The 26,577-nt window shown below is 39.5% G+C and overlaps 1 protein-coding gene across 2 annotated transcripts; it reads right to left on the bottom strand.

Moving 5' to 3' along the window:
* Positions 1 to 420: 420 nt before the first annotated feature.
* Positions 421 to 25,812, bottom strand: eea1 (early endosome antigen 1). 2 transcript variants are annotated; one of them, XM_026927234.3, is made up of 29 exons: positions 25,640 to 25,812; positions 22,344 to 22,418; positions 21,868 to 21,980; positions 20,984 to 21,038; positions 20,795 to 20,860; positions 20,589 to 20,628; positions 20,350 to 20,454; positions 20,116 to 20,237; positions 18,504 to 18,659; positions 15,202 to 15,318; positions 13,078 to 13,416; positions 12,836 to 12,985; positions 12,028 to 12,147; positions 11,597 to 11,800; positions 11,281 to 11,481; positions 11,071 to 11,184; positions 10,753 to 10,908; positions 10,410 to 10,549; positions 9,207 to 9,537; positions 7,839 to 7,940; positions 7,563 to 7,757; positions 7,163 to 7,345; positions 6,526 to 6,711; positions 6,270 to 6,401; positions 5,965 to 6,150; positions 5,260 to 5,498; positions 5,046 to 5,166; positions 4,034 to 4,132; positions 421 to 3,310 (listed from the first exon to the last, which is right to left on the bottom strand). In XM_026927234.3, the coding sequence occupies exons 1-29, from the start codon at positions 25,661 to 25,663 to the stop codon at positions 3,188 to 3,190; spliced, it is 4,194 nt and encodes a 1,397-aa protein (XP_026783035.3). In that variant the 5' UTR covers positions 25,664 to 25,812; the 3' UTR covers positions 421 to 3,187. The 2 variants fall into 2 exon arrangements, with proteins under 2 accessions (XP_026783035.3, XP_053090728.1); XM_053234753.1 differs by lacking the exons at positions 21,868 to 21,980; positions 22,344 to 22,418; positions 25,640 to 25,812 and having other exon boundaries at positions 20,799 to 20,860; positions 20,984 to 21,003.
* Positions 25,813 to 26,577: the final 765 nt, after the last annotated feature.

The raw sequence follows: 26,577 nt of genomic DNA, 5'->3' as shown, positions 1-26,577 counted from the left end.
TTTTGTGCATAGTTACACCCCTAAATTTGAAGCCTCTCAGTCGAGGTTCACTTTACTGAGTCTCCTTATATGTAAATTTACATAAACTCTCATAGGATATGATCATTTTTCTGAACTAACTGGATTTTCATGAATATCACATTTGTTGTGTAATTGCTTCTCTGAATGATTTACATCGAATTAATTCAGTTTGAAAAATAGAATCCAGTTTGAAAAATGAGCCCTAATGTTTTTATTTAATGTCTACCATACAAATGAGGCAAAATGAAACATTAGGTAAACATTTTAAAAAGTGTTGAATAAATGAATTAAAAAATAATAATAATACTAACAATCCCTGTGATCTCAGTGAAGTGTAGAGATGTCATTTGCCACATATTATCATATTGTGCAGCTCTAACAGACATATTAAAGCACAAATGAAAATAGAAACACCTAGTTTATTTACTCAAACATATCAATGAAAAATTAGAAAACAAACATCTTGACATAAATTATATTCATAAACCATATCGACACATTAATATCCACCAGCGTCGCCATACCGACAGCAAACAGTTATGTACGAGTGTAAAGCCTTTCAGCTCAGCCCATGTGACCGAGCTGCATTGCTAAGAAAGCAAGACTTAAGGCACGAGCACATGATCACAACAGAAACAGCCTGTTGTTCAGATGAGAAGTGTGACTGTTCGTCAGTTCACAGCTCATGCACAACAAGCAACATAACCGACTCTACTGCAGTGTAGTGTTACTCCTAAAATGCTTAACATTCAGATCTCTGGCAACTTTCTTGACTTATTTATAGTAACCAATACTTGGACTGAGACGTGAAAGCCATAGTGTTAACGAGACTGTGGAAAGTTGATTTTATAGTAAAACAAATACTCGGAGAGGGAAATACACAGTCCAGAGGTAGGTGACAAAAATACAGAAAGAAAGCGAGTCTGGAATTTACACTGATGAGGATGATAATATGATTTGCTGATTTTGGTGCATCTGAGTGTGTGCGTCTTAAACTGCATGTATGATTGTAAATGTGCATTTCTAACAGTACAGCCTCAATGCTGAAGCAAACGTGTTGAGGAAAGGTGCACTATAATACAGACATTTCACAGGCGACAGTGCTGAAGATTACTATACAGCAGGTACAATCTGTACAATTTCTTTCGCATGTTTGCACAAACACCTATGCCAAAGATTCAGCTGTTTTCACACCTGAATCCTTCCTCTAACAGAAAGCATACTGATTGCATCTATGTTTGAAGCTAATGTCCTGTTTCTCATGTCATGCATGACAGTCTTCACACCCACAGGGTAGAAAGATAGAGATGACCAGATAAGATGCAGGTAGATTGACAGCAGACTGCTGAGGCCTAAATGATAACGCTACACAAACATTGACGATACGCTTTCAGAAGTGATCTAGCAGCCCATTTTTTATATAATCAATATAGCATCTATATATAAATCTCTTACATACACAGATTCACACACGCGCACGCACACACATACACACACACACACACACAATAATAGCCACATAATCACAATTATTGCTTAGTAGCAGGGCACACACATGTGCAAATAACTGATGCTGTCAAAAATCAAATTGATCAGAATTAGCAAACCTGCAAAATACTGCTCAAATGCACCGATTTGGAAAAGCTGATATAATAAAAACAAAATGTAAAAAGTTTTTTTTTTAATCAAATGAAACATGAGCAGCATAGCAAGCATGTATGATACATAGACACCATTTAATAAAACATGCCTGAATTAATGGTAACCGAGTTGGAAAAGATTCAACCAAGTCAAAGTGAAGACCAATAGTGCTTTCCAAGGGACAGTGTGGCACGGTATACTAACAAATCTGTGACTTCCATTGCCAAGTAAACCCTGCTGTAACTATGTACAGTGCATTGCATAAATATACCACCACCAATGTTTGAAAAAATTTGGCAGACTACACTGATTTTATCCCAATTCAAAAAGCTTTATTGGCTGTTGGCTTTATTGGCTATTTTGTGTAAATGCCTATGATTATATTTATTTCAGTTCCAGGTTGTAACACTACAAAATGTGGAAAAGTTATACTTATGCAAGAATACTTATGCAACACATTGTACCAGTCCTGGATTTGGTCACCCTTCTTGCCAGGGTACTAAACAATGAATTATGAGTGAAGCTAGAAATGGGGCAGACCACTGATTGGTCAAATGCAGTTGTTAGAGAAAGGTCACGTGTCGTCACTCGAGTCAAAGAAATATAGCTAGCTATAATGGCTTTTCTACCAGGCTGTATGGTACAGCAATCTTCAGTATTAGTTTCTGCTTCCTGTGTGAACTCTTGCTGTCTCTGTCTCTTCATATAAAACCGAATAACATAAATGTTAAAACCACTCAAGTAAATGTTAATGTTAAATGTAAATGTTAAATCAGACTTTGAAGCTTTTGCATTCTTGCCGCTGTTGTTAGTGTTTACCATTAACTCTATCGTTGCAGGGGGAAATTGTCACCACCTCACAGCCTCTGGTTAACTCCTACATTCACATGCACCATTAGGCAATGCAAAGTAGTACTTGACTCGGCTGCAGATAATTCCAGATTCAGATTAGTAACTGAATAATGCCGTACCACACTGTCAGCTGGAAAAGGGTTATTTGTTTTGGATGGGATTTTTCATAGCTCTGTGCTTTCTTCTTGCCTGACAGCAGTAACTTGTCCATGGAGCCTATAAAAAACACTCTGGATACCACTCTGGATACCACTCTGGTAGATTTACTACTGCTTTGTTCAAAAGAGAAAAGCTTGAGGTACAAATCTTCCAGCCTGGTACCCAAAGCACAGAGCATGTTAGAAATCTCATCCAAAACACATTCCATTAGAAATGAACACTTTAAAATGCTGCACCACTTTCCCTTTTTGATTCTTTGGAACCCCAAATGGCCCTAGAGGTGACCAAGGCACTGCTCGGGTGAGGACTGCTGTGATTCTCCAGTCGCTCTCTCTCTCTCTGAGGCCACCTCATGCCCAGTGAGCAGATCAAAGCAGGCCAGTCCTCATTTATTCCTGCAGCTCTGCCACCCCACCACTCCTGCTCCTGCTCCCAGAGTCTGGGAAAGCCGCTGTCCTGTGCAGGAAGAGTCTGTGGCGAGTGTGTGGCAGAGCAGCAGGCTGGGAGAGGCCCATTAGCCCTGCAGCTCCTCGTAGCAGGCCTCACATACCCGCACTGGCTTCTTAGAGGACGGTGTCAGGGCGCTCTTGGCTGAGCATTCGGCACAAAAGATGTTCCCGCAGTGACGACAGTGGTGCTGGAGGAGAGACAATGAGTCAGAACCTTTGGGTTAGGGCGTAACAAATCAGGCAGACACTATACCATTTTAGAAATCCCTGCCTTTCTAGAGTTCTGTATTCTGAAAATTACCAGTTAAAAATTCAGAGGGCCCCTTTTTCCCCATTTGCAGCATTAATAACAAACATTTCAAAAGAGAATCTGCTCTTCATTTTGCTCTACCCTGTGCTTTCATCATGGGATTTTGGCTGCATTTTAGACTAATTTGGCTTAACAGTCTTTGGCGATCATGTTGTGTATTTCAAGTGAAGTACAAGCGTTTTGGCTCTGAACTCAACTGCTAAATGTTATCCTTAAAGTTCAGATATCAAACACTGCTGATTTAAGTCGAGACATACAAGTAAACAAATACTTGTTTTCAATCTCACTGATTAGACTATATTTCCCTATCAGCACTTCATTGCTGCAAACACAACAACAGTGCTTTCACTGGAGACGTGCGGAGTAGATAAAAGTGCTGCTGGACAATACTGTCCGTTCACAGAGGGGGAAAAAAACAAACAAATGGTGGACTTTGAATGCCGCCTGTCTGAAAGTGGGTCCCTGTAGTAGACCATTAACATAGTATTGATTTAGTGCTTTGATGTTTTGATCAGACGGCACCATCAAACACGCGTGAGAGTCTGTGGGTGTGAGGGGAGGAGGCAAGAAACAGAAAAAGAAAGATAAAGAGAACAGTCACCTTCCGGATGGTGACAGAGAAGCCTTTCCCACAGGACATGCAGTTCTGCACCTCGTGGTCCTCTGCCCACTTCCGTGTGAGGGTCTGTGACTGCTTTATCTGCACAGACAGCACAGCACGACAACCACAGAGCCAGTGAGCAATGTTGCTGATAAAAAAGAAATCTTTACAAAAGATGCAGCAATACAAAATCTTTGTAGATCAATGAACCCTCTTATAAAGAAAATACTGATGGTGTTTGATGATGATAGTGATGCTGGCAGAGTGGACAAACAACACTTTATTTCCCAGGCATGCTGGATATGTGTAAAAATAATGGAACGTACACTGATATAGCGATGTGTAGGAGATGGTAGTCAATAAGTCTGATTGTTGGACATAGAGTAGAAACTAATTCGGGTTATGCTCACATTCAGAGCTGTATAGTCCAGTGCTACAAATCCATCTGGCTTTGCACATTAATACATACATCTCCCTTAAAATCAATACTGCCCAGAAACCAGCAATACAAATCAATGCATTTTTTTGTCTGAAAATAACCTAATATCTACAGGTATAATGATCCAATGCTTTGGATTGATCTATAAATTTAAAAGGTAACATTTGAAATTAATTGTATTGTAAGTGTATACGTATTGTATAGTGTGAAAGACTGAGGTTTACACCCCTACTAATATTCATAATAGTGTGAAAGATGACAGAATGAGGCGTGAACACAAGATTATGTTAATGCTGTATCATATATTTTCAAGATGAATTTATAAACAATATGCCATACGATGTTGGAATTTCTGGAAAAAAAAAAAAGAAAAAAAAATCAGCTTCAGGATTTCAATATTGTGTGTTTTTTTCCTTGCAAAAATGAAACTTATTTTATGAATATGTTACAAACTCAAATGTCTTTTTGTAATTCAAGCACATTTAATTATTTCTAAGCAAGTAAGGCTGTTTTTAGGTTTTTCAGTACTTCAGTAAAAAGCAGGGTATTGGTGTGTGGGTGTGTATGTAGGACCTGTAAGGACTGATTTTCTCGACCCAGCTCCTGCATGGCTGCTGTGGTATCATCTAGTTTTCTCCTCATCTCCACCACTTTGGCTTGTAACTTCTCTATCTCACCCTCATCCTTCACACATCTAGAGAAACACAGTGAGAGAGAGAGTGTGTGTATGAGCATTTAAAGCAGAGCAGAAAGGGAGATAAAAAAGGGCAGATATGCAGTTCCTAACCTCTCAAGCAGGGCACGTCTCTCGTCTTGGTTGTTCTGCACAGTGGCTTCAAGCACAGCGATCTCTCCACGCAATTCATCTGTCTGTTTCTCCAGCTCACTCACACGTCGTTGACTGCTCTGCCACTCTCGCTTCAGTGTGGCAACATTTTCATTAAGCGCAGAAACCTGCATTGTGAGCTTTGCCTCGGCCTCCTCCTTCCTCTTCTCCACCTCCTCTTTAGCCTTCGCTTCCAACGCCTGGAGAAAAAGACAGAGAGCGACAGTGTGTAATACTGGAGTAGCAGCAAATTGTGTGTATTCTGTGATTCATGCAACTATTTTCACAGTGTCCAAATGAACATTTGCAAAAAATTTGAAGGTACAGTTAGTGAAAACCAGCACTGAGGAGGAACTCTGATAAACCTACTTATATGTTTGCACACTGAGCCTTTTACATCTTTGAACACCACTGAACACTAAACTTGTATGTTTACACACTATATAATATAGATATAATACAGCCATAACTATTTTGATCATACAAAGAAATCTTTTAAGTTGTGATTTATCCAATTACATCATACATGTATACTTAATGTATATTAACTAGACTTGCGAGATCCAATGTATCGTATTTATTATTTACTACTGATGCTATCCATACTGTAAACCTGTCATGTCCCATTATGTAAGCACCAAATCTACCCAAAACAAATTTGTGTACCAGTTGTTTATGCAGTTTGTCAGTCTCTGCTTTGTGCTGCTGTTGTGACTGTGTGATGGACTCGCGGGTATTCTGATGCTCTTTCTTTTCCTGCTCCAGTGCTGCCTGGATCGCTTCCACTCGGCCCTGTAGATCTACTTTCTGCTGAAGCAAGAGCTGCTTCGCTGCCTGTAGGTCCTTTAGCTCCTACACACACATACACACACACACAAAATCTCACATTATTTCATGTGTAAAGTAATTAATAAAGTGGCATTGTGTTGGGGAGTGGGGTGGGGGGGTGTGGGTTTGGCTCAGCAGCTGACCTTCTCACTCTTGTCTGCCAGAGCTTTGAGTTCAGCACTTAGCCTGTTCCGCTCTTTCTCTAGCCCACTCTGAGCCTCCTTCAGCTCCTCCACCTGAGAACGCTCCTTCTTTAGCTCCTCCTGCATCAGCTCCTGCTCTCACACACACACACAGAATGATTAGTGGTTGACTGAGATGAACAGTGTACATATGTTTCTGCACTCTCTGCTCAGGCTTACAGGAGAGTCAGTAATATAAAGGGGATGCTGGCAGTACCTGCTGCTTCTGCAGTTCTCGTAGAGCCTCCTCCTGCTGGTTTAGCTTCTCATCCCTCTTCTTTAAGTCTTTCTCCAGTGCCGCATGTCCTGTTTTCAGCTCCTGGATTTGGACCTCGCGACTGTTCAGCTGATTGGTGCTGGCCAGCAGTTCCTCCTGAGTCAAAGCCAGCTTCTCTTCACGTACCTATACATCACAAGCTGTGCTATTACTGAACTGTAAGGTTCGTTTCCCACTGCACAGCATACTGAAACTTTTGATATCACAAAACTCAAACTGTACTTTTTCCCGCTAGCCAGTGGTCCAGTACCAAAGGTTCCAGTTGTATGTTTTTTGTATCTATGCGAACCGCATCATAAAACATAAAAACAGTGTACACACAAACACAGAGTAATAGATCATATGGGGTGAATCCCAGATTCTGTCATGCCACTCTTGTTTTGTATAGATGTCAATTTTAATAATGCTGTGCTGTTACAGAGTTTGACTATAGAAAATGCCATAAAAGAATATACACATTTTAGTGTTAACGCCAATGTAGTGTGTGTACTGTAGTGTGAATCTCTAAAGGCTCAAAGTCATTACAATTTCAAAATGCTTGTATCTACTGCAGTGCGAATATCACGCACACACAAACCTTGAGGTCCTGGCGCAGAGCAGAGACTTCAGATTCCTTGCCATAATAGTCAGACTGTAGTTTGGCCAAGCTCTCCTTGGTGCTGTCACAGGTTTTCTGCAGCTCTGCACTGCGGCTTTTCTCTGAACTCAGCTGTTCAGACAGCACAGTCATCTGCTCCTTCAGCTTAGTCAACTCCTCCACCTACATCACACACACATCCAACTTTGATTTACAGAACCAAATTATGATATGTAAAAGAAAAATCTGCTATTCTAAGGCACAGCTTATTCAAGCTTTAAACACTTTTCAGATCAGCTGTTTTAACTGATATAAGTTATAAGTCTTATAACACTGCTGATGGTGGCAGAAATGACTAATTGTACCACATCAAATTGCATATGATGCTAAAAGCACATGCCTTCTTTGTCTGAGCAATCTGCAGGTCTGCCACTTGGCTCTGCAGTTTTTTCACTTCCTCACTGAAGGATCCTTGGGCTGTCTTTAGCTGTGTCTGGGCCTGCTGGATGTCCTTCTCCTTCTCCTTCAGTGCATCCTGAGACTGCTTCAACTGGGCACTCAGCTCTTTTAGCTGTGCCTGAAGCCCGTTCTCCACCTAATCCAATTCCACTCAAGTTAATGAAAAGTTTTGCTCCAGGTATTAATAAGTATAAAACGTCCTTTTCTATTTTCTCACCTCTGCCATTTTCCCCAGTTGATCTTTGGCTGAGCTCAATTCTTTAGCTGTTTCTTCTGCACTCTTCTGAAGCTCCTGCTGGGCCTTCTGGTGAGCTTTTTCCTGTAAGAGAGAAATGCGGTTTATCTCAACAAAAAGAGATAAGATAAAGACTATAGTTCCACATCAAATGTTTTACTGTCTATTTACACTGAGGCATTAACAATATCCTGCCTATGTTTAGTTGTGTGTTAATAAATGTTATTTTAACACTAAACATAAAAAAAAGTTCCATGTTAACATAAATACATAAACTGCACAGTAGTTTGAGTATTCACTACACTCAACATGTAACAAATAATGTATGCAAAAGGGGCCTCCTTTATCAACACTGTGTGGAAAGGTTTCTAAACTGTTTCTTGGGATTCATGAAAAGTGCCTTCACAGGTCATACACACAAGTGGAAGTAACTGTGTGCATACATGTCACTGGTTAACTAAATACAGACACACCCACAATTAACTATACATGGCATGTAGGCATCCCTTCAAATGGTACCTAAAAATGAACTCAGACATTTTGTTAGTGCTATTGGGAAAACAGGCAAACAGAAGAATGAAGGCAAACAGTAATACTGTTTTCTGAGTCAGAGGTTTTCATTTTGATCAGTGTTTATTTAATTTTTAATGGATGTGTTATAAATTAGCAAATGTTCACTGTAAGTCAGCTGCAGATTAACGGAATAGAAACCCTGGGCTTTATATTTAATTCATTTTCTGATAGCAATGTAACTACGACAATAATGCAGTCAAGCAACTGATCTCAGGAGAACCAGCAACTGTGTGGAAGCCCTGTTTCTCACATGTCTGTTCTGCATAACTGTAGCAGTAGGAGAGAAATTTCATGCAACACTGCAGGTATGTAAATACTCTGTGACATGAGAAATGCCAGGTTTATTTTCAATTTCTCTCTGAACTGTACCTGTAGCCAAAAACCAAATGTTGAAAGCACTTAGACTTGCACAATTGCTGCTTTTGTGTTCTTTGTTTCCTTCTTCAACTTCAGTCACAAGTGTGAATCACAATTGTTGGCCAAAATGTATTAGCTGTGGTAAACCACTCAGAGTTAAGAAAATTGGTTCTGGCCTTAAAACTCACTCTCTCTCAATGGCATGACGTGCAACAACCTCCAGTGAAGCGAGAATTGCGCTTAACCATAAATGTGTTAGTAATTATGTTATATTTTATTTTCATTTTATTTGCGGTTTTATTTTCTACCTGGAAACTGTTTGTTTTGATAAATCCCACATTGTGCATTGAAATGTGTGCATCATGGTAAAATAGGGGCCCTTGAGTCCTTTTTAAGGAAAACCGGTATAGCAGAACCCACCTTCTCTTCCAGGGCTGCTGTACTGCTCTTCTTCTCTTTCTCCAGCTGGGTCTGACTCTCCTTCAGGGCTGAGGAAGCCTTGCTTAGAGCCTCTTTCACCTTCTGCAGCTCTTTGGCCTGTGCGTGTCTCTCCTGCTGGGTCTTCTGGTGCTCTGTGCTCATCCCCTGGAGCTTCTTCTCCAGCTCTGCCTTTTGCATGTGTCCTTCCTCAGTGAGTTGCTCCAGTCTCGTCTTAATGTCACTCTGCTCCTGTTCCAACTTCTCTACATGCTTTTGCGCATCTTCCAAAGCTGAGCTCTTTTTCTGCAGCTCCTCCTGCAGAGCTACAGCCCTGAGAGAAGCATAAAGAGACACTCCATTGTACAGCTCAAACATTCAAGCAAAAAGCCAGAGCAATCCATTTTCAGGAAATCAGGACTTACAGTATAATTACAAAAGAAAATTACTGATGAAAATCGTTGCTGGCAAATTTCTTCAACGCAATGAGCAAAAATCCACAGTGACAAATTGTAAACGCTTTTAATTTCATCTAATTGCTGATAAAAAATGACATAAAATAACATGTGAAGGACCTGGTCAAAGCACTAAAAACCAAATAACATTTTAAGTCAGTACTCGATATGATCAATTTGTGCTGAGACTGGACTGTAAACACACCATTTGTGATGTTACTGTGTTCATACAGTTTTCAAGAAATGAAACTTAACATTTTAACTGTAACATTACTCACAACTCTAATAATTCCAGTTTACTCCAGTCTAGTTTATTTGTAGTGCATTTCTGCAGGTTGAGCAATATAAGATATAATAATATAAGTAATATAAGAGCACAGGTGTTTAACTGGCTCTGAGTGACACCACAGTTCATAAATCATCATAAATAATTTTGATGATGGCACCAAGTAAGAAGCATTTTTTGTTTTCTAATCATACAGGAAGTCTTTTCTCACATGGCTGTGAGTGACGGTAGCCTGGATTGGAGATTTAAAACAAAATCTAAAAATTTTCTGAAAATTTGTACATGCTTTTATGAAGTAAAATATCATTTTCTTTACCTAAATCTCTGCCAATTAAATCTGTCAATATAACATGACTATTGATAAAGATTGATTAATTAAGTCACACTCTTTCCCCCATCATGCATTAGTATCACTCTTCAAATACAGGAGCAAATTTAGCTTTGCCTGAAAGATGAAAGGCTTACCCTTCTTTCTCAGTGTCCAGTTGGTGACTGAGCTCCTTATTCCTCTTCTCCAGGTCACTAATTTGCTGCTGCTGTCTCTGCTGTGCCTTCTGTGCTTGTTCCCTTCCTGAGCGCAGCTCCGCTAACTCAGCTTCTGCTTTCTGCCACACACATATATATGCTTTATAAGTACAAGACCAAATTCTCTGAAGAGAATTTATACCCAAAATGTGGAAATAAAACTATGGCTTGAGCCATTAGGGAACAGATATTAGCAGGGGAATTCTCAGTTCCAGCAAAGAAGATAAAACCTGCTAGATGAAGTTACTCAAGGGATTGATTAGACCTGGTGTGTACTGCTGACCTTAGCCTGGCTCTCCAGGATGTCGGTCTTCTGCTCCACAGCCAACAGCTTCTCTCTGATCTCCTTCAGACTGGCCTCCAGCTGCAAGCACTGTTCCTGCTTCTCCTGCAGCCGACGGCCCTGTTCCTCTAGCTGAGCCTGAGCCTTACTCACCTCCTACATACATGCACACACAAGCACACTGCATTAATACTGCCTGTGTTTTTTTAACAAACTCAAGGATAATGTAATATAACCATCAACAATACTAAACTGTCATAAATTGTCATACACTGATGGAGTTTGCATTGGCAAAAAGGTAGATTATTGGTTATATACCTGTTGCTTGTCTTGCAATGCATGCTGGGCTGTTTCTAGATGGCTTTCTAGATCTGCTCTCTGGGCAGTTTTTGCTGCTTCAGCTGACAGCAGCATCTCTGTCTTAGCCTTTAGCTGGTAATAAAACATCCAGATACTGTATAAGACACAGTTGTAACAGAAAACGTAGAAATTTATCATTGCATTTTTTACTTTAACTTAAAAAAACACCTGGGTGTCGAGTTGGGCAAGTCTCTCCTTGCTCTGGGTGAGTTGGGCAGTGAGATCTGTTACATTACTCTCCAAAGACTGGCAGCGGTCCTGTGCTGAGCGCAGCTGGCTCTTCTGCTCTTGTAACTGCTCATGGAGGTTCTCTTGGGCTTGTTTATGACTCTCTGACTGGTTCTTCAGTTTTTCCGTCAGCTGACTTATCTACAGGAGAACAGAAAGATACAGTACCCCAAAAAGATACAGGGTACTCTGTAGTGTGTGAAGCTTTGTTTAGCTATGTTCTATATATGTATTTGTGTGAGTGTGCCTCCTGTACCTGCTCCTGTAGCGTGTGGTTCTTTTCCTGAAGTTGGCTGAGTAAAGCAGTTTCCCCCTCTCCGGCCTGGATCTTGGCACAAAGATCTTCTCTTTCAGCTTCCAGCTGGCTCAGGCTGGCTTTGCTTTTCTGCAGCAGGGCCTCCAGATTCTGGATCTTCTGGTCTTTATCGCCGATCTGACGCAGCACCTGCTCCAAGTCATTCTACAAGAAGATGATGATGGAAAGCAGCTCTTATGATCTATATCTATTAAATGTATGTTAACAGCAATATATACATTTTCAGGGTTACTGAGCAATATACCTATTTTTAGGTTCAGGACAAGTGCTTCTCTTGCTCAGTTCTGAGGACCGTATATACTGCATGCTTCTGATATTTCTGTTTCAACACACCTTTAATGCTTACGAAGCTTTGGAAGAAGTCCAGTTACCTGTGCTTCTCGTAGCTTGCCGTTGGTACTCTGCTGGAGAGCTTGCAGCTCTTGATGTTGCTGTTTGGATTTGTCCAGCTGGTGCTGTAGGTCAGTGGACTTGGTAGTGTTCTCTTTTAGCTGGAACACAACACACATAGTTTAACATGGTTTACCATCCACACGACAAGATTGCTGCTACACTCACTAGCATGATAATTATTTAGAAAAATAACTACCCCAATCTCACTATTTCAAGATGATACTGATATCCAAGCTCTGAGTTTTGTCTGAGACCTTATACTAACTGTGCCAGGTCTCCACAAGCTCAAGTTGGCAATTTATGCAAAATATCAGAGGCATAATTGAGCCTGCTAGAAGACAAGTTGTTCAGCAGACATGTGTTGTGCCAGTCAACATCATACAAGGTCACAGAATAAAGTATGTCAGTGGCTCAAACAGCAAAATATTTAAAATCTAATCCAATACTGATGCCACCTTTCAGAACAGTATTAACCATGATGGTGATACTTAGTAATGTGCCTAAAGTCTTTCAGTTCCTGTTGTTAAGGGATGCTTATTGAGATGTAAAGAGATTCTTCTTTCTCTTAAAAAAAGAAAGAAGAATCTCTTTACATCTCAATAAGCATCCCTTAACAACAGGAACTGAAAGACTTTAGTCACATTACAGAATTATGCTTGCATGTAAATGTCAGTATCCTTACAGTACTGTGAAGTTGTACAGCATGTGGGATATTGCATAAAGCACTCTGGCAAAGATTAGAACCTAATTCGACACTTATTCACTAATTTCCTGCTAGTAGCTTACCTGTTCTTCTAATCGGGAAAGTTTCAGCTGGAAGTCAGCAACCTGCTGCTCACGGTCTTTGAGTTTCTCTCCTGCGAGTTGTCTCTGCTCCTTCAGCCGGCCCTGCACCTCGCCCAGCTGCCGCTCTGTCTCCAGCAGCTTCCCATGCAGCTGCATACCAAAGTACAAAGCAGTTCGTTTCAATGTAAACTATATTCTCTTTCCAAATCTGAGTGCCTGTGTGCATTGCGTGTATATCTGACCTGGCTGATCTCACTCTGCTGCTGCACGCCCTGGCTCTCTCGCTCCTCCCTCTGCTGCTGAAGTTGCTTGCGTTCAGCTTTCAGCTCCTGGTTGCTCTTCTCAAGCTCAGCCAGCTCCTTTCTGAGGCGTCCCACCTCTTCCCCGCGCTCAGTTAACTCAGCCTGGGCCCGACTAAGGGAGGCCTCTCCTGCTGATGCACGTGCTTGGCTCTCCTGCAGCTCCAACTCCCTTTGGTGAAGGCTGGCCTGCAGATTCTTCTTGGATACCTGCTCCTGGCCCAGGCGCTCCTCCAGCTCTTGGTTCTCCTTCTCTCGTCGTGCTAGCTTCGCTGACAGCACCTGAGAAAAGCAGAGAATCAGCAAAACTGGCAGACTAGAAAAGCTAATTATCAGTATCATAGTGTCAGTAATGAACAATCTGAATCAAGGCTCTGAAGGAATCTGCTTAAAAAAAAAGAAAAAAATAAATTTAAGAAGAACTCTTGAAATCCATTGTTGTTACTCCATAATCAGAATTAGCAATGTAACAAGCTACATGTTACAGATGAAAATGTAAAAGATTTATACAAACAATTAGTTATACAATGCAAATTAAAGTTGAGAAAAACTGTACATGAACAGCATTTGCGCTCTCAATAAAATATCTAATAAAACATCTAATAAATATCTGCTGTCTTGTTAGCTCTTAGACACATGTGAACCAGTTCACATTGAATTTAGCATACAATCATGCTAGAACCCACAAATCTGATCAGGTGAAAAAGAGAGATAAAATTAAAAGAGACAAGCACAAAAATCACAGAGTAGTCTGCCGACGCAGCCTCAGAGACAGCTAGCCTCCCATTCTCAGTGCCGGCATGGAGTAACATTTAAAAGCGGACAGTTTTACAGTGCCTGGGATAGCACAAGGAGCACCAGTGGGCAGTACGCCAAATTTTGCTCTGAGACAGCTATAAAGTCTGCTTTGATAACGACAGTGCTGCTAATAGGGTGTGGTGACAAGGCCAACCTTCGTCACGAACTGAGATTTTTCCACGTGTAGCTTATACCAGAGACAGCTGCAGTTGTTTTTACGAGCAGCTTTTCCTGCCGTTTAATCTTTTTTGGTCCTCTTTGCTAATCACGTCTCATTTTTTTTTGTTCATCTTCTATTTTCAATCATTACACAGATCTAATCCTTTCAAGCATGTTCTTTATTAGCTTTGTTGTATATGCTTTATCCTAAGCTACTCATTTTCTATTATCATTAAATGGGAAAAGCTGACTCATCAGGCATTTTTAGATTCTGGTGTAGGTTTCAGAGAAAAGATTTAAGGGTACTTTTGAAATTATTTAAAAGCTGGGTTCAGTAACTATGAATACACAATTACTCCATGGATATGAAATCACCTACAATTAATGAGCAATTGATCTGTTCACCAGTTTTCTTCACATCTCTCTAATCACTGTCAATTAGCTATGCTTGTTATCTTTAGAAGCCTTTCTTTATTTATCTGTTCTACCTTTTGCACCACATCAGCCTCAGCAGTTCACTTACGGGGATGACCTGTCTTCTGATCCCTGACATAGCTAACTTGTTTCCAGTCACCTACTTCAGAGAAGCAGTCTGAATTTTCCCAGAGACTCCATGCCACAACAATCTGACATTCTAATCCCTCCTGACAACAGGCACACAAGCAGCTGAGGGCTATTACATGGGTCTATACATCACCCAAAAGGACAGTGGTGGCACAGCTCACATCACTCCCTGCTAGTTTAATTATAGAAGCTTCAAAGCACGTCATCAAACACGAACAGACAATTAAAAATGCACCATGTTGACAACGTTACACAGTCATCTTAGGCCAGACATGCAGGGCCAGCAGTGAATAGGGCCTTCCTGTAAAACTATGTGTGTTTCCCAATAGGGATCTCATGGAAATACGCATCATGAAGATCATCAAGACTGCAGGATCTCATCACAGCCTTTTTTAAAGCATGTGGGATTCGAGTGGCCATAATAGGGTTAGGGTTATTAAAGGATAGTGGTAGATTTGCTGTTACTGTAGCTTCAGCTGTACTGCTGAAGGCAGCAAAAACTGATAACATGATGAGTCTATTTGTGTACTTCATGCGTGTATGTACCTGGCTCTGTTGCTGGAGGTTGTCCAGGTTGCTCTGTAATTGGTGGATCTGTTGAGTGTACACAGCAGCTTCCTGGGGACCTTTCTCCAGTTCTGCCTTCAGTTTGGAGATAGTTGTCTGTGAGCAAGAACCAAAATGTGAGCACAAATCATTGTCAGTGTAGAAACAACTGTTCTTGGCTATGCGGAATTCCACAAGAAGCTAACAAACATGCAGGACCAAAATAAATGACATTAAAGTGGTTTCAATGCTTAAGCTTTTTTCATCTTTACTGGAAAATAAAGAGCATCAAGAAAGGAGATTAAAATATAGGTGAAAGCACATAGTGTTACCTCCAGTTTATGAATCTTCAAGACAAGTGCAAAGCAGGTAGAGAAGGAATGAGGGGAAAGACAGAGACAGACAAGCACAACACCCAGGTAAGTGAGAAACCAAGGACACAGCACAAATATGTCTCCTCCATAAACAGCTGGATATAAAGCCTTCTCAAATGTTTACTGACATGACACAGAAAGTGTCTTACACACCTTAACACCCAGAATCTCAGCTAACTTGAAGACAGCATAATATTTGATAGAACAATCATCCGAAGTTAGGAAAATATATACTTTTACACTTTTTACAGTGGATATAAAAAGTCTACACACTCCTGTATCATGCCAAAATAAATCATGCCAGAACATTTTCCACCCTCAAAGTGAAATTACATCATATAAAAATAAGAGAAATATAATCAGAAACATTTTAGGGAAAAATAAAAAAGATTACAATAACCTGATTGCATAAGTATGCACACCCTTTTATAACTGGAGATGTGGCTGTGTTCAGAAAGAACCAATCACATTCAATCTCATGTTCAAAAGTAATTATCATACAGCTGTCATCAATGAAACTGTTCTGATCCCCAAATAAAGACCAGCTGTATCTGTAGAATTTTCTTGACATCTTCTTGGTTTCATCTGACTGCTGAAGCCATGGTCCACAAAGAGCTCACAAAACATGTATGGTTTCCACCCTGCAAAAAATTACATCTTAGCAAGTAAAAATATCTTGTATATAGTTAAATTTGTCTAGTATTTCCTATTAAAAGATTACAAGATAAACCAAACATAAGATTAATAAAAACCTACTTCTAGATATTTTCACTAACTTCAAGCTTGAAATAGTCTTGTTCTACTGGCAGATAATTTCACTAATTTTAAGCATTTATTTCTAGAAAGAAGCAAAATTATCTGCCAACAGAACAAAAAAATGTAAAGCTTGAAATGAGTAAAAAAAAAAAAAGTCTAGAAATAGGTTTAATAAACTTATGTTTGGTTAACGGTAATCTTATAATAGGTCATACTGCATAAATGCGTAAGATCAAGACATTAGTCAATTTCCAAAACATTAGATGTACCATGGAACACCGTGAAGGCCATCATCAACAAGTGGAGAAAATGGAGCACCACAGTGACATTAGAAAGAACAAGAAAAAGAAAGAACCTCCAGAAAGAACCTCCAGAATTTACAAAAGGACAAGGCAAAATCTTACCAGGGAGGCTGCCAAGAGACTAACAGCAACAACATTAAAGGAGCTGCAGGAATGTTTGACAAGTGCTGATTACTCTCTGCATGTGACAACAATCTCTCGTATTCTTCACATGTCTGGGCTATAGGGTAGCATGGCTAGACTGAAGCCATTTCTCACAAAAAACATCCAAGCTGCACTAGATCACCCCAAACCATGTGGCAAAATGTGTTATGGTCTGATAAGACCAATTCCAAAAGGTATAATAATTCCATAATTCCAAAAGGTGTGTTGGGTGCAAAAAAAGACCACATCACCAAAAGAACACCATGCCCACGGTGAAGCATGGTGGTGGCAGCATCATGCTTTAGGGATGCTTTTCTTCAGCCAGAACTGCAGGCTTTATCAAGGTGGAGGGAATCATGAATAGCTAAAAATACCAGTCAATTTTAGTGCAAAACCTTCAGTTTCTGCTAGTAAGCTGAAGATGAAAAGGAATTTCACCTTTCAGCACAACAATGACCCAAAACATACATCCAAATCAACAAAGGAACAGCTTAACCAAAAGAAGCTCAAAGTTTTTGAATGGCTAGCCAGAGCCCAGACCTGAATCCAACTAAAAATCTGTGGGGTGACCTGAAGCAGGCTGTGTACAGGAGAGGCCCTCACAATCTGACAGATCTACAATGTTTTTGGAAGAAAGAGTGGGAAAATATTGCCAAGTAAAAACGTGTCATGCTGATAGACTCTTACCCAAACAGACTGAGTGGTGTAATATAATCAAAAGGTGCTTCAACAAATATTAGTTTAGGAGTGTGCACACTTATGCAACTAGGTTTTTGTAAGTTTTTTCCCCTGTAAATGTTTCTGATTGTTTTTCACTTTATTTGTATACTTTGCAATTGCACATTAAAGGCGAGAAAAGATATGACATGATTTATCTTAGTGTCATTCTTTTACTTCATAAAAACCTGCTATTTTAACAGGAGTATGTAGACTTTTTATATCAATTGTATATACTTTTCCAATAACAATGACTGCATTTACAAAATAATTTAATAACTGCCAAATCAGAGTTTGGCAACAATTCATCCAACGTGTTCATATGCACTTAATATAACAATTGGAAAACACTGTTTTGTTTCTAAATATATCAAACCCAAATTTCCAGTTCTGTTTTAACTTAATACTGGATTGTTTTACTGTAAATAATCATTTAGAAATTTGCTTTGAAGCTGCTGCTTTGTGGCCATTTTGCAGGTGGGGAAAACTAAAGATACCAGGTTAATAGTGTACAACCTCATTATTGGTCTAAAATTCTGGCGAAAATTCTGCTCAACGTCAGAAGCTATAGCCATGAATAACACGCACAGTCAGCCAATAGAGGGCAGACCATGTACGGGTCACCTGCAACCAAAGTTTAATAAACCAAAGTATATCTGTGTGTGGACGAGGGAACTTCATGGTTCAGAAAGTCTTAAAGCCTTTCTAAAGGCGGTGTCTATAAGCTTACTTAGAGAAAACACTACAATTAATGGTAAAACAATAAATCAGGCACACAGAACACTGAGTGTATCTGGCATTGCTACATAAATTCTCATTAGCAAAAATAAAGCTATTTATAACATTCCTGAAGACAAAATCACGGGAATTTCAATTAGTGAGGAAAACATGAAGTGAATAACCCAGATTCCTGAAATAAGACATACATTTAGTATGTTTAAAAATTTTAAAGCAACTAGCATTTAAGTTATGCACTACAGTTTTGACCCCTTATGTGCCGGAGTCTCACCTCTGAGGTAGTGAAATTCCTCTGCAGCTCTTCATACTCGTTTTTGAGTCGTGCAGATTCCTCCTCTCTTTCACGAGTCATGCTGTCCATCAGTGTCTGTACCTGCACCAGCTCCTTCTTCAACACCTCCACATCCTCCACTCCTGGTCTCTGCAGCTAAATCAAAAAACAGGGAGTTATCTATCCATAAGTTTGTAGCACACTTGTTCTCAGTGCACTGCTAGACTAGGTTTGTTTAAGAATATTTTGTGTAAGACTTAAACACAGTGTGTAATGGCATTTTAGTTAAATAAAACTAATTGTCAGTTCAGGGTTTTTTTTTTTTTTGGATTTTCCCTGATTTTCTCCCTAATGTTCGTTGTTAAAGTCATGATTAATTCCCACCCTTCAGGCATTTCTGCCCTACCAGCCAGGGAGGGTGTTGCTGCTCATGCAACATCAGGGGGCGACGTAACAGACAGTTGAAGGAAAGCGCTATCCGCCCACTTCCTCATGCATGATTGGCCAGTGTCACTGTGATTGATGGGGAGAGAGAGTATGCCACCCCTCCCTCCCTGAGAGAATGGCCAATTTTGCACTCTTGGGCTCTCAGCCATGGATGGCTGTGGCATTATCTGGAGTCAAACTCACGATCTCTGCTGATAGTGAAGTGAAGTGACTTGTGGCCAAGTATGGTGACCCCTATTCGGAATTTGTGCTCTGCATTTAACCCATCCAAGTGCACACACACAGTAGTGAACACACACACACCGTGAACACACACCCAGAGCAGTGGGCAGCCTTTTTCGCTGCAGCGCCAGGGAGTAGATGGGGGTTCAGTGCCTTGCTCAAGGGTCTCACCTCAGTCGTGGTATTGAGGGTGGAAGAGGGTCATTCACTCCCACAGACTCGAACCCACAACCTTCAGGTTCACCTTCGGGTTGCAAGTCCGACTCTCTATCCATTAGGCCACGACTGCCCCCAGGGTTCGCCCTATTAAACAATAGGGTGAACACTTTTCTGTTGCACCACTAGGGAGCGATGGAAGAGTTTTGATCACAAACTGCACATGAGAGCTGAATGTGAGTGAGAGATTTAAAAAGTTATGAAAAAATCTCTTGGGTGTCTCTGAACTCATTTAAGCAGAAAGCGCTTTCCTCTGAGTGTGCTCAGCTGTGACACAGCAGTTTGAGAAAGGTGCACTTGGCTGACATCACGTTAGCTTTCACCCTCCCTGGTTGGTAGCTGTCGTATGACAGGTGAAAGCTGACTGGTGTGTGAGATGGGCAGATGACCAAAGAAAATTGGGAAAAATTACAAAAACAATTGTTATTGTATTTCATTAGCTTAACCTCACCTTGGTGCAGTTTGTTTGGGCAGATGAAGACACAACAATCACACTCTGGTTTGGATTAAACAAGCACTCTGAGACAGTCTGAGCTCTCTGAACTCAAGCACAGTACGATTATAGTGAGAAAATGATTCGATCTTCAATTGAGTCTGTGTATTTTGGGATGCGGGCACTTCTTAAGTTGCGGGCTGATAGATGATTTTATAAGTCATTGAAGAAAATTGTAAATAATATGAAAAAGTGTGTGTTTGTAGGAGTGAGTGAGTGTGAGAGGTAAGTTACCAGTTCTGTCTGTAGTTTGTCATTGTCCTGTCTCTCTCTCTGCAGGTCCTGCTGTAGACTGGTCACTTTCTGCTCAGCCACCTCTCTCAGGCTCTTCTCCTCATCATAGCGTGACTTGATGTCTGGAATAAAACACATGTGACACACATCAAAATAATAATTCAATACAACTGCCATTTTAAACAATTTCCTTTGAGAGAAGAAAAAAGAAGACAAACTCTCACATTCCCTTACCTACAATCTCAGTGGCCAGCTGGGCTGCCTTCTGTTCAAACAGGTCTTTCATCTGTTTGATGTTGAACTTTTCAGTCTCAGCCTCATGGAGTTTCATCTCCAGCTCTGAGATGAAGACAAGCAAGACGTTTGAACCAGCAATTTCCATTTGAAAGCATCTACAGCTATCTATGCATGCTGATATATCTGCACCAAACAACTGAGAGAAATGTTAAGTTAAGACTGAAGAGTGAGATTACCTGATTCCTCTACGCCTACCTGGCCATCATTCTGAGGTCCCTGAGATGAAACAAAATAAATTAATTACATAATAAATAAAATACAATATTACCCAAAGTGTGAAAAAGGTAGAGCTAGACCCTTTAAAGGCCTTTTATTTTGAGCATGGCACATTTAAATTAGTAGCATCACAGATATTATTGGATTAAAATTTTAAAGAAATTACTTGCTTCAGTTGTCCTTGCACTTTATCTAGTTCTTTTTTCAGTTCTCCTGAAAACCATCGTTCTTCCTGTAACAATTACAAAAAGAGGGTTGTAGAGTTGCAAAAAAAAATGCCGTTAAATAAAACTATAGAGAAATAAGAGACAGTAAATGGTAAATTTTATATTGTGCTGAAGTGGCAAGTAAGTACCTTCAGTGATGCTTGTAAATCCTGCACTTCTTGTCGCAAAAGAGCCAAGTCCTCCCTAAAATTAAAACAAATAATAAAAATATGAATACAAAAACATTAAAGGCTTATTTTTAGCTTCTCAAGCCTTGTTATGTCAACATTTTTCCGTTATCAGAGGTAAGTGGTAACATATCACTATATCTGTCTGTAATTACTTATTAATACATTACCTATAACGGTGTAACAGTTTTAAACAGAAACTGAAAACTGAAATCTAGAGTCCATGGTTCAGCACAAAATGCATGTGATCATTGATATTAGCCTACAGCTTCTATTATTAATGTAGTGTAGATATTGTAAGGCTTTTTCCCCCCACTAGAATAAAATAGGCTGCACCCTGCTCATTATGTAGCATGTACAGAGCTGAATCTTTAAATAATCAAATAATAGCACCTTTAAACAACAGTGTCAAGTAAGGGCCAATTTTAAACAACAATAACGATATTCTTAAAAATCTACTTAGTTAAATCTTCCAGCAAAGCTCAGTGCAAAAATCTCCTCTACTTCTGATCATGCACAAACAATAACCAAAGCACATGGAGAAGTGAATCCTAAACATCGGCGAGTCACAACATGAAATCCCAAGCAGACAACATTTCCACATTTCAAAGTAAACTGTGATACAAACCAGACCATGGCCCAAAAAAACCAAAGACTGAACCAAACCATGAACAACTTATCAGCATTAAATCAGGAAGATCAAAACTGTGAAACATTTGGGCTTCCATTTCTGATTTCGTTTAGCTAAGCACAAATAATGAGACAAAATGAGGAGGGTAAAAGTGAACAACATCACTGAGGAACAAAGCTGGAGGACTGGAAATGGAGTGCAGGTGAGATCTGACCTCCCGGAGCTGAGATGAGACGGCTGCTCCTGGGGCTCATGGTAAACTTCATAATGCTTGAAAAGCTCCTCAGCAGAGTTATGAGACTTCATACACTGTGGGCAAATGAAGCCCTGCACACAAATATACAGGTAATTAATTAATACTTTGGGCTTATATTCTACCTTAGTTAATTACAGGCCTGTGATGCAAATTACAACTGCATTGAAAACTTGTACAAGCCCAAATATGCCTCACTAGTTGTCTTTTTATAAAAAAAAAAAGTACAGGCTGTGCATTTCAGTTGTGACCGAACGAAAAGCTAACTGCCAGGCAATAAAAATGAAAACAGAAACTGAAAGTGAGGGAATTACACTGATCCACCTTATATGATTATTAGATCTATAAAGACTTAAAAAAAATTACAAACTGCACATTTTAAGTAAGGTTAAACAATGTGAGTGCCATATACACTAAACTAAAATTTAACAAGTTACCTCTGAGGTCTCATTGTTTATGTCAGCAGACGGCTGCTCAGACTCAGGTGTCTGGGAGCCTCCCTTTCCAGGAGTCTGTGTGGGTCAAAGACAAATACAAAAGGGAGAGAGAGGTCAGTTCAGGTTAGATATCTGTGTATAACGTGCATCTTTGTTCCTGTGATACAGTTGAACTGGGTCAGTTGATGAGAAAGGCTTGGCCTGGCTGTTATATTACATAACATTCCACGCAATTTCACAGTTCCTATGACTGGTTTCAATCCAAGTTTCGGCAATACTCCGATAACTTCCATTTAGAAATAAATCATTGCTCTGTATATTAATCATTATCCACATATTAATAGTGAACGACAAGCATTAAATCAGTGCAAGGCCTTTTCTATCTCAGGGCCTGATTCACTAACAGAGGAAAAGAGGAAGGGCTCGCATGTGATAATGCTGTCATCTGGAGTCACTGGAAAACACAACATCACAGCGCATTAGACAACGGGTAAAGAGTACCACAACTAAATTTCAACCCTAGATTGAATTCAAACAATACTACACTGTACCACATAACATAACTCACCTTTTAAAGAAGGTAAATTAGGTTATAGGATGTCGCATTTACATACAAACAATGCAACTGATGGCACAGGGGTTTTTTTTAGGGGAAAAAAACATTTTACTTCCTTACAATAAACTCTAAAGTGATTCAGATTATTATAAGTACTTTAACATTCATAATATATTTACAATACTATTTATTAATAATCTACTATTAAAAACCTTATCTCTGATTATCTAAAAGAACTCAATTAGCATATTTTAAACTAAAACAAACAAGAGAAGACCATTAATAATAAAGATTATATTTAAAATAAATACAGTCCCCTCCCAAAGTACTGGAATGGCAAGGCCAATTCTTTTGTTTTTGCTATACACTGAAGACATTAGAGTTTGAGATCAAAAGATGAATATCAATACGACAGATCAGAATTTCAGCTTTCATTTCCTGATAGTTACATCTAGATGTATTGCACCACATGGCACCTTTGCTGGCAGATCACCCAATTTTTAGGTGAGTAAAAGTATTAGAACAGATATTTACTTTAATTTACTTTAAGACTAACACTTAATATTTGGTTGCCCTTGCTTGCAATAACTGCATCAAGTCGGTGACCCACTGACTAACTGTTGCATTCTTCTTTTGTGATGCTTTTCCAGGCTTGTACCACAGCTTATATCAGTTTTTGTTTGTTTTGTGGGTTTCCCCCTTCAGTCTCCTCTTCAAGAAGTTCTCAAAAAGTTAAGGTCTGCTGACTGAATTGCCAGTCTAAAACCTTCCACTTTATCCCCTGATGAAGTCCTTTGCTGTGTTGGCAGTGAGTTTTGGCTCATTGTCTTGCTGCATGATGAAGTTCCTCCCAATTAGATTGGATGCATTTCTCTGTAAACTGGCAGACAGAATGTTTCTGTAGACTTCTGAACTCATTCTGCTACTACCATCATCAATAATGAATACTGAGTCCATTCCAGAAGCAGCCATGCAAGCCCAAGCCATGACACTACCTCCACCATGCTTGACCAATGAGCTTGTATGTTTTGGGTCATGAGCAGATCCTGTCTTTTTCCACACTTTGGCCTTTCCATCACTTTGGTAGAGGTTAATCTTGTGTCCAGAGCTTTAGTGATTCATCTCTGTATTTCTTTGTCAATTCCAATCTGTCCTTCAGATTCTTACAACTGATGAATGGTTTGCGTCTTTTAGTATGGCCTCTATATTTCTGCTCTCTAAGTCTTCTTCAAATGGTGGATTGTGATACCTTTGACCTGGCTAACCTGTTTGATGTCTGGTTGTTAGTACACCAGTGGTTTCTTTATTTTTTTCAAGACATTCCATATTGTTGTATTGGCTATGCCCAATGCTTGTGCAATGGATCCTATTTCCTCTTTTCTCAGCTTCAAAACACCTTGCTTTTCTCCCATAGACAGCTCTCTGGTCTTCATATTGGTTTATCCTTTTTAACAACAAATACATTCTTCAAAGGTGAAACCCAGGGCTCAATCCAAGAGTAGATATTCAGAGATATTAATGTTTAAACAATCAAACTAACAGGGCACACCTGGGCAACAAGAAACATCTATCAGTTACATGTTCCAATATGTTTGGTCACTTGAAAAATGGATGTGTTCAAACACACTGCCAGATGCCATGTTCTAAGTTTGCAACACATCTAGATGTAAATATCAAGAAATGAAAGCTAAAATTCTGAAACAGCCTTCTCGACAGGTATCAGTACTTGGGCTGATACTGATGTTCAATCAGTACCTAATCAGCACGTGATGTTGACCAACACAGCACAGATCTTGCAAATGAACACAGGACACAAATGCAGCAGCTATAATGCCTGTAACATTTCACATAACCTTGTAACACAAGCTTTTGAGTTGGATATCGATATCTGATCAGCTAATACTGAAAGCTTGGATATGGAAAAAGTGGGATCATCCCGAGCTCATACAGTAGCTACTGATGTCAGATGGTCCTAGACTCTAACACCTCCACTCAAAGCTGCAGTTATAAGTCCAAACACTACACACACCAAAATAATCATTAGGTCTTCTGCACACACGAAATGAAAGTGTATAGACATGACAGTTTAATTCATCACTTCACTAACACAAAACAGATTCATTCAGAACTGCAGCTGGTGCCATCCCCAGGTCACGTGATTTACACAGCCCATTTTCCGGGAAATAATCAGTGTACTAAAACACAATCCGCAACTGACGGGTTTCAACGCAGCCTGGTTTGGCTCCGTTGTTATAATAATAATAATAATAACAATAATAATAATAACAATAAACAACAATAATAATAATAATAATAATAATAATAATAATAATGTCATTACATCATTTTTAGTACGAGCCACAACTGAAGAATTTATAAAACACTTTAGCTCTGCTAAGCTCGCGCGACCTCTTGCTAACCTTAGGTAGTTCATTTAGCCAATAGGCTAGTCAATTACTGGACTGAATTTGCTAAGCTAATTAGCTAGCTATGCGTTCTCCAATGATGACAAACAGCAGCGCTATCTCACTACTTAATTATTGTGTAATTATATCCACACTTATAACTCTAACTACACATAACTATACTATATTCCGAATACATGGCTAACACCCAGGCCTGAGAGTGTCCCAGTGCAGGCCCGCCAGGCTGAAGCAGCCCGAGCTCCAGGCTAACCAGCTAGCTTACCATAACGGAACCACTGATGGAACAACAGCACAGCTTTCACCCTTTAACTTACCATTTGTAAAATTCGTCTGAGCATTGTATATTCTTCTTTTTTTTCCTTTAGCTAAAGAAACCCAGATATGGCGACTTGTCGCAGATGTAAGCTGTGTGTGTGTATGTGTTTGATGTTGACACCTGCACAGAACCGAGCGTCCAAGCAGTACATCACATAAGGCAGGGTTACCATGGTTGCCAGATTGTACTCACTGAAAATCCCCACGTAGTGGATTTCAACACAATCTGAAAAGAAATCTCACCATGTATGAAAGTGTACAAGGTCACCAAGAAACTGTGATGAAATTTAAAATATGAAGACTTATACAACACAAGCTGAAAATGTCACAATGATCAAAAACCCAGCTAATCAAAAAAAAAAAAAAAAAAAAAAAAAAGAAAGCAGTTGGAGGTGGTTCATTATCTGGAGTGTGTGTGTGTGTGTGAGTCAAGCTGGTATTTTGGATATAACAAAATATGTTTTTGGATGCTTCTTTTTTTCAGATAATGTTTTAGATACTGTTTAGGAATATAAAGATTTTCTCTGCTGGAAACGTTTCCAGCAACCAAATAATTATTTCATTTACATTTCCTACATGAAACGCTGCTTGCAACACTAATCTTTTTAACAAAACATAACCATGATATCATAAAATGTGTTTATTACACTTATTTTTGCCCAGTGGTATTACCTGTTATTTCACACTGCAGACCTCAATAACATGTATGTCACTGGTGTCACACTTTCTTTATATTAATAATCATATAGGCTAAATATTAGTGGTGTAATGATACAAAAATCAAAATCCAATACAATACAATACATTGTTGATACAGCAAAAATAATCATTATATGAATCAATTTTCAACTGATTAATCAAATAAAACATTCATCCTGATAAAAGTGCTATCACTGAAACTTAATAATGACACAGAGTTTGTGTGATCTGTTCAGAC

Source organism: Pangasianodon hypophthalmus, chromosome 6 (assembly GCF_027358585.1).
Source record: "Pangasianodon hypophthalmus isolate fPanHyp1 chromosome 6, fPanHyp1.pri, whole genome shotgun sequence".
Lineage (NCBI taxonomy): Eukaryota > Metazoa > Chordata > Actinopteri > Siluriformes > Pangasiidae > Pangasianodon > Pangasianodon hypophthalmus.
The sequence above is the reverse complement of the archived record's forward strand: the minus strand, read 5'-3'. Positions and strand labels throughout refer to the sequence as shown.